General features: G+C 42.6%; 1 protein-coding gene across 2 annotated transcripts in view; it reads left to right on the plus strand.

Annotated features, from left to right (window-relative positions):
• The first annotated feature begins 296 nt into the window (after window positions 1–296).
• Window positions 297–13369, plus strand: part of SLC9A6 (solute carrier family 9 member A6) — a 61912-nt gene continuing 48839 nt past the window's right edge. For both annotated transcript variants that reach the window (XM_054471841.2, XM_054471840.2), the window contains exons 1-4: window positions 297–640; window positions 9388–9587; window positions 12667–12744; window positions 13043–13119. In XM_054471841.2, the coding sequence (XP_054327816.1) occupies window positions 316–640; window positions 9388–9587; window positions 12667–12744; window positions 13043–13119 (680 nt within the window). In that variant the 5' untranslated portion in view covers window positions 297–315. The remainder of the gene's footprint in view (window positions 641–9387; window positions 9588–12666; window positions 12745–13042; window positions 13120–13369) is intronic.

A 13369-nucleotide genomic window follows, 5' to 3' on the forward strand; every position in this document is an offset into this window, starting at 1 on the left:
AATAGGATCAAAGTAGAAAGCGCAGTCTGCCTCTGCTTGATTACACTGAGCCGATGTTTCTTTAGCCAAAGGCAGTGGGCTAGTTTAGACGGCCTTTCATTCCCGGCAGCGCCTGTGGGTGCGTGTGACCTGGGACAGAGGGGCAAAGGAACCTGGCAGAGCGAGCTTGGGATGCCGCGGCCCCTTTAAGAGCGGCGGCGGCGGCGCGCGCTCCGACGGCTACCCCCGGGCCCCGCCCCTTTCCCGTGAGCCCTCGGGGAGTGGTCCGACCGCGGGCGGCCGCCGGTGAGGTAGGGGCGGGAGGCGGGGGGAGACATGGCTCGGCGCGGCTGGCGGCGGGCACCCCTCCGCCGTGGCGTCCGCAGCAGTCCCCGAGCCCGCAGGCTCATGCGGCCCCTTTGGTTGCTCCTCGCAGTGGGCGTCTTTGACTGGGCAGGGGCTTCGGACGGCGGCGGCGGAGAGGCTAGAGCCATGGACGAGGAGATCGTGTCCGAGAAGCAAGCCGAGGAGAGCCACCGGCAGGACAGCGCCAACCTGCTCATCTTCATCCTGCTGCTCACCCTCACTATTCTCACGATCTGGCTCTTCAAGCACCGCCGGGCCCGCTTCCTGCACGAAACCGGCCTGGCTATGATTTATGGCAAGTGCCTCAACCCTTGTCAGCCCCTTGGCTCTGCCCCTTTCTCTGCCCGCCGGCTGCTTCGCCTCCTCTGCTGGCCCTGCTCGGCCTACGTTCGGCTCCCCTTCTAATTCCTTCCATTTTCTGCCTCGCCTTCCCCCTACCCCGCGTTTCTCTGCCTCACCCCCTTTCCTCTTCAGCCTCGCGCCCCATTTTATCTGCCTCTCCACACCTTTTTCGCTTCCGACCCCACCCCCTTTTTCCTCCGCACCCCCACCCCCCCACCCTTTCCCTGTCTACCAAGCTCGGGACCCGGGGCTGAGGATGGAAAACGAGTGGGCGCGGTGTCTGGAATTGGGCTGGGGGCTGGGGGAGGGGAGACACCATTGCGATCCATTTCTCTGGGGTGTCAGTTTGTTTAAGGTTCATTGAAACTGCAGTAGTATCTCTACTGCCCAGAGTCTGGCGTTCTTTTGGAGCCAGAGTCGACCTTTACTCAACACCTAGCTCCTGCTACGCCCTGTCCTTTCGAGGTTGCAAAGGAAAATCTTATTCTTGTGGAGTTCGAAAAAAAAACCCGAATGTGAAATAGGCTACAGAAGGCTTAGGGCATTTTTAATGACATCCCATTTATTGTACTATGCCTCTAATATCTGATATGGATACATATGTTTGACCCATCCAATTCAGGCATACAAAAGTGAGGACGAGGAAGAGTTAAGGTCCTTCCAGAAGTGTAGTGTACTATACGATGATCAGGACAGTTCAGACAAACAGTAATTATGAACACCACGCATATGCAGTATGGGTGACTTGCTGTTGGCATGAGGTTATTGACCGATTGTAGAATAAATGGCTTCTGTTCTTGTGTCTCAGTCTGCTTTCTGAGGTTTATTATTATTTATTTATTTTTTTTGGTGACAAGGCGAGAAGGGGTAAATCAAAGTGTGGGCTCAGAGGCATTTTGAGCTGTGCTGGGGCCTCAAGAGGAGAAAAGAAGATACATATTGCCGACTGTATTAATCTGACTGTGCGGGTATTGCTAAAGAGATGAGGGCGGACAGTTCTTTCTGTGCAGTACATGTGTGAAGATTATCTTCATTTGGAACAGTTAAACCGATGAGCTTGTTGAGGTTTGTCTCTCAGACTTGCAGATAGGTAGATGAAGCTTTGGCACAAAAGACATTGCTCCATGCAAACCCCCGCCCCCTAGTAAATCCAGACTTCTGGAATGTGCATCTCTCAAGGGTAGCAAGGAAAAGTAGTTGTGTGCCTCAGGAAAATGCATGAACTCAGGCTTATTTTTAATTTTTAAGAGAATACAGTTCTGAGCCTGCGTGTGAAATATCTCTGCTCACTAAGATTCCTAGTTTTTAGACATATTAGATGGTTTTTATATTTCATATGTTTTGCATTTCATTTGCAGTGCACCTTAAGCCAAATTGGCCGGATAAGCTATATATTTCTATACAATTTTCTGCATAACAGTGTGTGATTTATTTACTATCCTCAACAAACATTTATTGATAAACCTTCTATGTATTATGCTCAGAAAATACAAAGAGGTATAAGATCTTTGCCTTCAAGGAACTTATAGGCAGGTCGTATAAAGAAAATAATGGCATCTTAAGTTTGGTTAAATGCCAAATGAGTATTATAGAGTTAAAGTAATGAACTGGTCAGAGATACTTCTTTTATAGAGAGAGATAGTATGATGTGGTAATTAAAGGTACAAGGCTTTAGACCAGAGGTCAGCAATTTTTTTTTTTTCTGTAAAGGGCCAGGTAGTAATGATTGTTGACCTTGTGGATACGTAGATCTCTGTCTCTGTTGCATTTTTTTCTTTGATTTTTTTTCTTTTTATAAAGTTTTACAACATAAAAACTATTCTTAGCTCTCGGGCCATACAAAAACAGACCAAGGGCTGTAGTTTGCCAACCCCTGCTTTAGAATCAGACCTAGATTCCCGTCCCACTCTGCCCATAGGTATGTGTGATCTTAGACAAGTCCCTTACTCTCTTTTACCATCATCTATATGTTGGGGATGATGATAGTAGGATTATTGTGAGGAAGAAATGTTTTTAGACTAGTAACTGACCCTTAAGTAAATGCCCAAGAAATGATAGCTGTGCTATTATTATTATTATTGCTGTTACAACTGCATTTTCTCAGATTAGGCCCAGAACAACTCTTTTAATTGGTCGGTCTCATAAGTCAAGGGACAAATACAGTCTTTTTAAAAGAATCAAATAGGGGCTTTGAATTGCCCTGGAAATATTTTCTCTTTGGTAGCTGATATCATTAACCTCATCTAACTCTAGGACTGAAGTAGAAAAGAAGGATTACCGATTGCATTTTGTGAGGTTTCTAAGTTAATAAAAAGTGATAGAGCACCTTGGTGTTACTATTTTTTGAAGGAAAAACAAGGGTATCTCTTGTGGAATGTAAAGTGCAAGGGTGTTAGTCTGGGAGTCAAATCTGGAGTTGACTTGGCGTTCTTTAGCCTGTCCTATTTTCTCATTGTGGGCAATGGGTGCTGTGGACCAAACAGCCTCCTAACTTAACTCGCAAGTCCAGTTCGAGAATAGATGGGATTGGGTCAAAGTTTCTTTCTTTCTTTCTCTTTCTTTCTTTCCTTCTTTCTTTCTTTCTTTTTTTGTGGGGGGTCAAAGTATTTTCAATACCATGAAAATTGAAGTTTTCTTTTTCCTTTTTTTATTTTTGATAGAGTGTTGCTCTGTCGCCTAGGCTGGAGTGCAGTGGTGGGGTCATAGCTCACTGCAGCCTCAACCTCCTGGGCTTAAGCGATCCTCCCACCTCACCCTTCTGAGTAACTGTGACTACAGGTGTGCATCACCACACCTGGCTAATTTTTTGTTTTTATTTTTGTGGTGACGAGAGTGTGGGGGGTTCTTCCCATGTTGCCTAGGCTGGTCTCAAGCTCTTAACTCTTGGGCTCAAGCTATCCTCTCACCTTGGCCTCCCAAAGTGCTGGGATTATAAGTGTGAGCCACCTCGCCTGGCCAGAAATTGAAGTTTTCTAGTCCTTATTTATTGTCTGTCATTTTTCTTATACCTCTCACAACATCATAGCTATCTTATTATTATTAATATATTATTTTAAAACCTTTATTTTTCAGCATGACTCTGGGGTCAAAATGGGATGCCTAGACCTCTAAGATTCAGCCCACTAGTGATCTTATTCCTGTGATATTGGGTTAGCTACGTAAATCCTGGAAAATGCTATTAAAAATAAGCTTTTCCTTTATCTGAGAAGCAAGAGTAAAAACAGTTTAAATTGCCAAAGTGGTCAGTTTCTAGATTGTAATATGGATCAATTGCTCCAGTTACAAACACACAATTGCAAAGTACCCACATGTTTTGCTCATTGGGTTAGCTTTCTTAAGAAGCTTAAAAGTGAGTCACAGTAAAAGTTGTCGAGGTAGTTAAATTAAGTCTGAAAAGTGATCACTCACTACACTGTGCTTACAGGTGGTGTAGAAAGCAAAATATGGCAGAAATATTTGTATTGCCTTAAGCTTAAGGCATCTGGAGTCCGAGGTTTAACCAATGTGATTCATCAATAAATATTGATTAGATGTCTATGATGTATGGGATATGATGAGAAAAACATGTTTGAGCCACAGTATCTGCCCTCAAAGCACTTATCATCTAATGACTATGGCTCATACCTTATTTCTCATCATATCTTTCACAAAACTAATCTGTAGAAATTGTATCAGTTTTGGCCACACTTAATGCCCTAGTGATGTTCTTCCTATATTTTTGACTATCAGAGGCTTCAGGTGTGATCGGCTGGAAGAATGGGCTGAAATCCATGAGGAAAACAGTCACTGCCACCTGGGAGAATCACACATTAGTGGTGCCTTGGGTGATGCTGATTTTTTTATCACTGGGAGAGTTTTCAGCACAGGAGGGTCAGGAATGTGTAGGAGGGTTAGGACCTCTCTGTTTTGTGAAAGATATCTCTTTGTGGTTGTGGTTTTTGTTTTTGTTTTTGTTTTGAGACGGAGTCTCGCTCTGTCTCCCAGGCTGGAGTGCAGTGGCGCTAACTCGGCTCACTGCAAGCTCCGCCTCCCGGGTTCACGCCATTCTCCTGCCTCAGCCTCCCGAGTAGCTGGGATTACAGGAGCCCGCCGCCACGCCCGGCTAATTTTTTTGTAATTTTAGTAGAGACAGGGTTTCACCGTGTTAGCCAGGATGGTCTCAATCTCCTGACCTCGTGATCCACCCGCCTCGGCCTCCCAAAGTGCTGGGATTACAGGCATGAGCCACAGCACCCAGCCATGGTTGTGTTCTTTGTTGCCTGTTAGTAGTCATTTAAAATTTCATAATATAAATATTTTCTGTGCCTCCCTCTATGTAGGAGGCTAGAAGTTTCTGCTTTAGTCTCTTAACAAAGCACTGTTTTTGTATACTTTCACTGAGAATTGCTTTGACTCTATGACTAGGATTTGGCCTTTTACAGAACCCTTGTTAACTTGATCTGTGAATTTTTTTCAAATAAATCCCAATTTTTCAGATGCCTGGTGCCATAATAAAGGGATCTTGATTTTGTTTCCAACCTAAATAATTATTCTCCATGCTGTTGTTTTATCGACCAAGGTATGTGTTTCAAATTTGCCCAAGTGCCGAGCTCTCCTCAGGGTACCCAGTGATGCTTCAGCATAGGGTTAGGCAAACAGTAGAACCAGTGGGCACTCGGGAGGCGGAGGTTGCAGTGAGCTGAGATCACGCCACTGCACTCCAGCCTCGGCAACAGAGTGGGACTCCGTCTCAAAAAAAAAAAAAAAAAAAAAAAGCCATGGTTGGGCTTGAGGACATGGAAGGAATTTATACTGCCATTATTAGCATTTGTAGTAGCTTGTCTTTGATTTTTGCATGTAAATATAAGAGGACAGCTTTTACTGAGCCTCTTAATTAGCTCTTGTGGAATAGTAGAGAAAAGAGCTGTTTCTTTCTCATACAGGCAGAACGACTGGATCTACAGGCTTTTCTCTTCTAGGTTATGTCTGTCAAGCACATTTGCTATCTAACAGTCAGTTTTTAATTTTGTTTTTGGAGGTGAGATATTTTTAAAAGGTGTCTTTCGTTTATTTTAAATTTGAACCTTTGTTTAAACGTTTTTAAAGTTGGTGTCATTATACTACTGTTCACAAATGAATCATTACTACTCTAAAAAATATATGTGACTATAAATTGACCAGAAGGATCCCTCCTCTCTGCTCCCTCTCTGCTTCCTGGGCAACTGGGCAACTACTGCCTTTTTTTTTTTTTTTGGACGGAGTTTTTGCTACGTTGTCCAGGCTGGAGTGCGGTGGCATGATCTCGACTCACTGCAACCTCCACCTCCTGGGTTCAAGCAATTTTCCTGCCTCAGCCTCCCAAGTAGCTGGGATTACAGGTGCCCACCACCACGCCCAGCTAATTTTTGTATTTTTAGTAGAGATGAGGTTTCACTATGTTGGCCAGGCTGGTCTCGAACTCTTGACCTCAAGTGATCCACCCGTCTCGGCCTCCCAAAGTGCTAGGATTACAGGTGTGAGCCACTGCGCCCGGCTGGCAACGACTGCTCTTATACCTCCTCGTTTCTGCTTCATCACTTCTCACTTGGGTCTGGTTTCCACCCCTGCTACTCCACTGAAACTGCTCTTATCGAGGTCACCTATGGCCTCCTTGTTGCCAAACCCAATGGATACTTCTAATGCCTGCCTTACTTGACTTTACTGTAGCACTTGATAGTTTTTATCACTTTCTTCTCCTCAGAAATGAATTTTTTCCCTTTCTTCCTGACTTTTTCACCACTGGTTCCTTTTTTTTTCTACTCCTGTGGGTTTTCCTTCTCAGACTCCTTCATCAGCTCCTTTTCCTCCAGCAGCCCCTTAATGTTGGCTATTAATAGATCAAACCCCAGATCTATATCATAGTCTTCTAACCATTTTATTTGCTCCCCTGGTGATCTCATCTACATCTGACTTCAACCATCTTATGACTGCACAGTGTATACCTCCAGTTGAGACTCCTGGCTTTAGCCCCAGATACCACATACTCAACTATGCGTGTGTCACGAGTACATCCAACTCAACGTGTCTAAAACTGAACGTAGCCTTTTACCCTGTAAATCTGTTCATCTGTGTATGTTCCTTACCTCATTGAATGCCCTTGTTATCCCCCTCGGTGCTCAGGCCTGAGCCTGGTTACCAAATCAATTAAGGTTCCTCTTAGTCTTTCATCTTCCTTCCTCAGTCACTAAATCTTACTAAAATATAATACCTTCTAAAAATCCTTCTCCCCTCCTGTCAGTACTCTCTTAGATTAGGACCTAAACTCTTATTGCCTGAATGCCTACAGTAGCCCTGTATCTAGCGTTTTAGACCCTTTCTAGTCTAGACCAGTCTTTCTAAAGTCGAAATCTGCTATCAAGCCTCTGCCTTCTATGACTTCATTTTACTTTTGGGATAAACTTCAAATCCCCTTCCCCAACAGATAAGATCTTTTATGATTCAACTCCTGCCAATCTTTCAAACCTCAACTCTTGTCACTTTATAAGCCAGCCATACTGAACTACTTGATTCACTGGATGGGCTGTGTTCTTGCCATCCTTGACTGGATGTGTACTACTGTTCCCCTACTTGGAATATACCCATTTCTTCTAGTTTGTTACCTGCCCAGGTGACATCTCTGGAAAGACTTCCCTAATGTCTTACTCCCCCAGGCTTGGGTAGTTGTCTCTTTTCTGTTTTTATAATACCTTGTATACATATATATATATATATATATATATATATATTGCATTATGATTGTTTATTCAGTCTGTTTTCACTAACTGGACCAAGTTTTCCTTGAAAGAGGGACCTTGTTTTCATCTCTGAAGCCTGGAGGCCTACCTAGCATAGTACACTCATTCACATATTGAAAGAATGGCTGGCTAGTCAGAATGAAAGGCAATAGGAAGGTAAAATGCAGCTAGTAGTGGTATACCATGCATGGAGTTAAGGAAAGTTCCAGAAGTTTGGGTTTTATTTGTAGTCGAGGTATGTCCATACAATGAAATATCGTTTGGTCGTAAAAGTAAACGAGGTTCTGATCCATGCTACAACATAGATAAACCTTGAAAATATTATGCTAAGTGAAAGAAGTCAGACACAAAAGGCCATATATTGTAGGAGTTCATTTATATGAAATGTCTAGAAAAGACAGGTCCGTAAAGAAAGAAAGTAGATGAGTGGTTGCCAGGAGCTGTGGATTCGGGCATGGGGGAATGGAGAGTGACTGCTAGTAGGTGTGGGGTTCTTTTTGGAGGGAATGAAAATGTTCTAGAATTAGATAGTGGTGATTGATATTCAACTTTGTGAAAATACTAAAGACCACTGAATTGTACAGTTTGTAAAAGGATAAACTTTTGGTGTTTGAATTAGATATCAGTAAAGCCATTACTAAACAATTATAGTCGATCAATATAGTTTTATAGGGCTGGGCATGGTGGCTCACGTCTGTAATCCCAGCAGTTTGGGAGGCCGAGGTGGATGGATTACAAGGTCAGGAGTTCGAGACCAGCCTGGCCAACATGGTAAAACCCCATCTCTACTAAAAATACAAAAATTAGCCAGGCGTGGTGGTGTGCGCCTATAATCCCAGCTACTCGGGAGGCTAAGGCAGGATAATTGATTGGATCCGGGAGGCAGAAGTTGCAGTGAGCCGAGATCATGCCACTGCACTCCAGCCTGGGCAACAGAGCAAAATTCCGTCTCAGAAAAAAAAAATTAGTTTTACAGTACCTAGAACATTGTGCATATTTGAATGTCAATAGGATGATCCAGCAATCTGTTTGATGTCATAGTGCCAGATTCAGGACTTCTATTCCATGTTTTGATTTTGAAGCAGATATTTTAAAATTAAAATCTGACCTTTTAGAAGTAGAAGAACTCAATCAACCTACAAATATTATTGACTTTTCAATTTGTTAAATGTACGTTATTTGGCCAGTCATGTGCTTTGGGAATAAACTTGCAAAGTGCATTGTTTAAGTCTTATAAATTGATGAATGGACGTGAAAAACAAATTTCTTTTCTTTTTTTTTTTTTTTGAAACAGTTTTGCTTTGTTGCCCAGGCTGGAGTGAAGTGGCATGATCTCGGCTCACTGCAACCTCTGCCTCCTGGGTTAAAGCAATTCTCACACCTCAGCCTCCTGAGTAGCTGGGATTACAGGCGCCCGCCACCACGCCCGGCTGATTTTTTGTGTCTTAGTAGAGTTGGGGTTTCACCATGCTTCCCAGGCTGGTCTCGAACTCCTGAGCTCTCAGGCAATCCACCCATCTTGGCCTCCCAAAGTGCTAAGATTACAGGCATGAGCCACCACGCCTGGCCAGAAAACACATTTCTAACATGATTGCACTGTCGAGTTGGGACACATTGGAGCATATTCTGCCTACAGATGATTTGAAGATATTTTCTCCTTTTGTTTCCTTCCTCATTACTTATTTAAATATTGATCTAGAAATGCAGCGATCTGTGCTGTTGTCCTAGGGAATGTTTTTCTCTCCTATTTCACCGGATTATATGAAGATTGGGCTGTTTGTTGTATGAATTTAGTAATACTTTAAAACATAACTGCATTTCATCTAAAAATCAGTTCTGAGCTACAGGGAACTACCATAAGAGATTTTCTCTTATCCATAGTTATGCGTGGGGTACAAAAGAAGTGGTCTCTGTCGGCAAGAAGAGCTTATGTTGTTCTTTTTTCCAGGTCTTTTGGTGGGCCTTGTGCTTCGGTATGGCATTCACGTTCCGAGTGATGTAAATAATGTGACCCTGAGCTGTGAAGTGCAGTCAAGTCCAACTACCTTACTGGTAAATGTTAGTGGAAAATTTTATGAGTATACGCTGAAAGGAGAGATTAGTTCACATGAACTCAATAATGTTCAAGATAATGAAATGCTTAGAAAGGTAAGTTCTTAAAGGAAATCTTTGAATCTTTTTTGTGTCTAACTAGCAGCAAAATGATTCAGGAGAAAATAAGTAATGGATTTTTAATGATATTTAAAATAATGAGTCTTTTTCAATGGAGTAAAACCTCAATTAACAAATGTAATAATGTAAGGAAATGGATATGTCTGTACAACTCATTTTCTGATTGAGGCTAAGTAGTATAACTCTTTTTGTTTCTCTCTGGATTGTTTACAGCTTGTTGTGATAAATGGAGACTGGGATTGAGTTAAGCAGAATTTATAAGCATTTCTTTCCATTTGCAGATGGTCCTTATAGTTTTCTTTTTCTTTTTCTTTATTTTATTTTTTCTGAGACGGAGTCTCACTCTGTCGCCCAGGTAGAGTGCAGTGCCATGATCTTGGCTCACTGCAGCCTCCGTCTCCTGGGTTCAAGCAATTCTCCTGCCTCAGCCTCCCGTGTAGCTGGGATTACAGGCGTCCACCACCATGCCTGGCTGATTTTTGTATTTTTTAGTAGAGACGGGGTTCTACCATGTTGGCCAGGCTGGTCTCCAACTCCTGACCTCAAGTGATTCCCCCACCTCGGCCTCCCAAAGTGCTGGGATTACAGGCATGAGCCACTGCGCCCAGCCGGTCCTTATAGTTTTATAGTACTTCCGCACATTGGCTTTATTTGATAATACCTAAAATATTCTATTAATATTTCTTTCAATTATTTCTTGCCTTGCTTGTATTCTATACTGATCACAATTTAATCTTTCTTTGATTCACAATCTGACACAACTTCAGGGGCCCTAAGTGTGAGTCTGAGTTATTGTACCATGCTGTGCATAAAGCTTTATGTTAGAGTTTGAGTTGCAATTGTACTGGCTCCCAGAAATCCCTGGAGCTGCTTTCTCCTGTCTCCCTCATAGGTTTATCATGACGTTTCTCAGTGCCACTTTGCTCATGTCTCTTTGTTTTCTCCTACCTTTGCTGTTTGCCTTCACTTCTGTCTGCTACATTGGCAGGACTTGACTTTTTTTTTTTTTTGACACAGGGGTTTTACTTTGTCACCCAGGCTGGAGTGTGGTGGCACGATCTCAGCTCTCTGCAACCCCCGCTTCCCAGGCTCAGGTGACTCTCCAACCTCAGCCTCCTTAGTAGCTCAGACTACAGGCACGTGCTACCATACCTGGCTAATTTTTGTATTTTTAGTAGAGTTGGGGTTTCACCATGTTGTCTAGGCTCGTCTCAAACTCCTGGGCTCAGGCGAACCACCCACCTCGGCCTCCCAAAGTGCTAGGAGTACAGGCAGGACTTGATTTTTATAGCTACTTGGTTGTGTTTCTGACCATCTTTAATGCTTTTAAAATTTCAGATGAACTTGAGGTTTACCTTGCAGCAAGAGTTCTTTCCACCTGTGGAAAATTCCAATTACTTAAAAGTTCTAGTAAACGAAGTTTTAGCATGGGTTTGTGTGTAGCTACTTTGTGTTCATGTCACATTCTACTGCAGCCTTATGAACAGAAGAGGGTATTTACATTTTTATGGTGACTAGGTCTTAAAATGAGTGGGCTATCGGAAGTAGAAATCTGAGCCGAACAGAAACTTTTTACTACAATATTATACACCTTTAGAGATGTTATCTATGTAAGAAATCTGTTTCTTTTTGCCAACAATAATACTGTACTCTTAAGTTTTATATTACCAGTTTGGCGTTTCATTCATTCACTTATTTGTTGTTATTGTTGTTGTTTTGTTGTCTTTTTTTTTTTTTTTTTTTTTTTTGAGACGGAGTCTCGCTCTGTCACCCAGGCTGGAGTGCAGTGGCGCGATCTCGGCTCATTGCAAGCTCCGCCTCCCAGGTTCACGCCGTTCTCCTGCCTCAGCCTCCAGAGTAGCTGGGACTACAGGCGCCCGCCACCACGCCCGGCTAATTTTTTGTGTTTTTAATAGAGACAGGGTTTCACCGTGTTAGCCAGGATGGTCTTGATCTCCTGACCTCTTGATCCGCCCTCCTTGGCCTCCCAAAGTGCTGGGATTACAGGCGTGAGCCACGGCGCCCGGCCTCATTCATTTATTTTTGGGACAGAGTTTTGCTCTTGTTGCCCAAGCTGGAGTGCAGTGGCACAATCTCGGCTCCTCCGCCTCCCAGGTTCAAGTAATTCTCCTGTCTCAGCCTCCCAAGTAGCGAGGATTACAGGCATGCACCACCATACCTGGCTAATTTTGTATTTTTAATAGAGATGGGGTTTTGCCATGTCGGTCAGGCAGGTCTCGAACTCCTGAGCTCAAGTGATCCACCTGCCTCGGCCTCCCAAAGTGCTGGGATTACAGGCGTGGGCCACTGCACCCAGCCAGGCTTCTTTTATTTAAAGCAAAAATAATGTTCATGCTTTCTCTTACTTTTTTTTTTTTTTTGAGACAAAGTCTCACTCTTTCACCCAGGCTGGAGTGCACTGGCGCGATCTTGGCTCACTGCAATCTCTGCCTCCCGAGTTCAAGCGATTCTCCTGCCTCAGCCTCTTGAGTAGCTGGGATTACAGGCATACGCCACCACACCCAGCTAATTTATATATTTTTAGTAGAGTTGGGGTTTCACCATGTTGGCTAGGCTGGTCTTGAACTCCTGGCTTCAGGTGATCCGCCCACCTCCGCCTCCCAAAGTGCTGGGATTACAGGTGTGAGCCACTGCGCCTGGCCCTATTTTTAACTTTTTTCTTGGTTTGTTTAGATGGAGTCTTGCTCTGTCACCCAGGCTGGAGTGCAGTGGTGCAGTCTCAGCTCACTGCAGCCTCTGCCTCCCAGGTTCAAGCAATTCTCCTGCCTCAGCCTCCTGAAACATTTTTTAATGACATAGTATTTTAATACACTTTCCACAGATAGGCCTTAACTGATTGTTCCAATGCTATCTCCTGGTCGTTTGGTTGAGAAGTAGAACAGAAGCTATCCTATATGAAATATTTTTAAGTTAACACAGTAATGTTCTTGCCTTTGACTAGTTTAACATATAGTATTTTTACTTTTTGATCATTTGATAATGGAATATGAGGTCTTCTAGGGAATTGATCTAAAATAACTCTTTATTTTAACAGGTTACTTTTGATCCAGAAGTATTTTTCAACATATTACTTCCTCCTATCATATTTTATGCAGGTTATAGCCTGAAAAGGGTAAGTCCTTTTGTCTTTCATATACTTTGAATAATCTTAAACTCCGTGGGCTTTGTAATATTTGACACTTCAGAAATGGGCTGTTCTTTCCAGATTACCCTCCTTTCTCCTCTCCTTATCCTTTTTAGATGCTGAAATTTATACCTGTACAAGAATGCTTTCTCTTATTTATCCTAGTGAATAATGCATTTAATCCTAGTGAATAATGCATTTACTATTAGCATAGCATAGAAAACCTTTTCTTTTTCAAGTAACTGGTAAGTATTCTAACAGTGTAACTTTTTCTTTTTTTTGTCAGAGACATTTTTTTCGAAATCTTGGGTCTATCCTAGCATACGCTTTTCTTGGAACAGCAATTTCTTGTTTCGTTATTGGGTAAGTATTTTAAGCTTAAAATACTTTGTAGCCTTCAAATTATAATTTTAAAATAATATATTTTTGATTTATGCAGTGTTATATATTCCTGACTGGGTCTAAAGACTTTTGCAATATTCCCGTAGGTAATAAGTTGTTTGAATTTTCCTTAAGGCCAAAGTATTACCATATTTCAATGACATGAATTAAATTTGGGATTAGTCACAAAGTACTACAGTAAACCCATCTTCTTACTTTATCCTAATTTTTT

The sequence above is a fragment of the Pongo pygmaeus genome, chromosome X (assembly GCF_028885625.2).
Source record: "Pongo pygmaeus isolate AG05252 chromosome X, NHGRI_mPonPyg2-v2.0_pri, whole genome shotgun sequence".
Classification (NCBI taxonomy): Eukaryota; Metazoa; Chordata; class Mammalia; order Primates; family Hominidae; genus Pongo; species Pongo pygmaeus.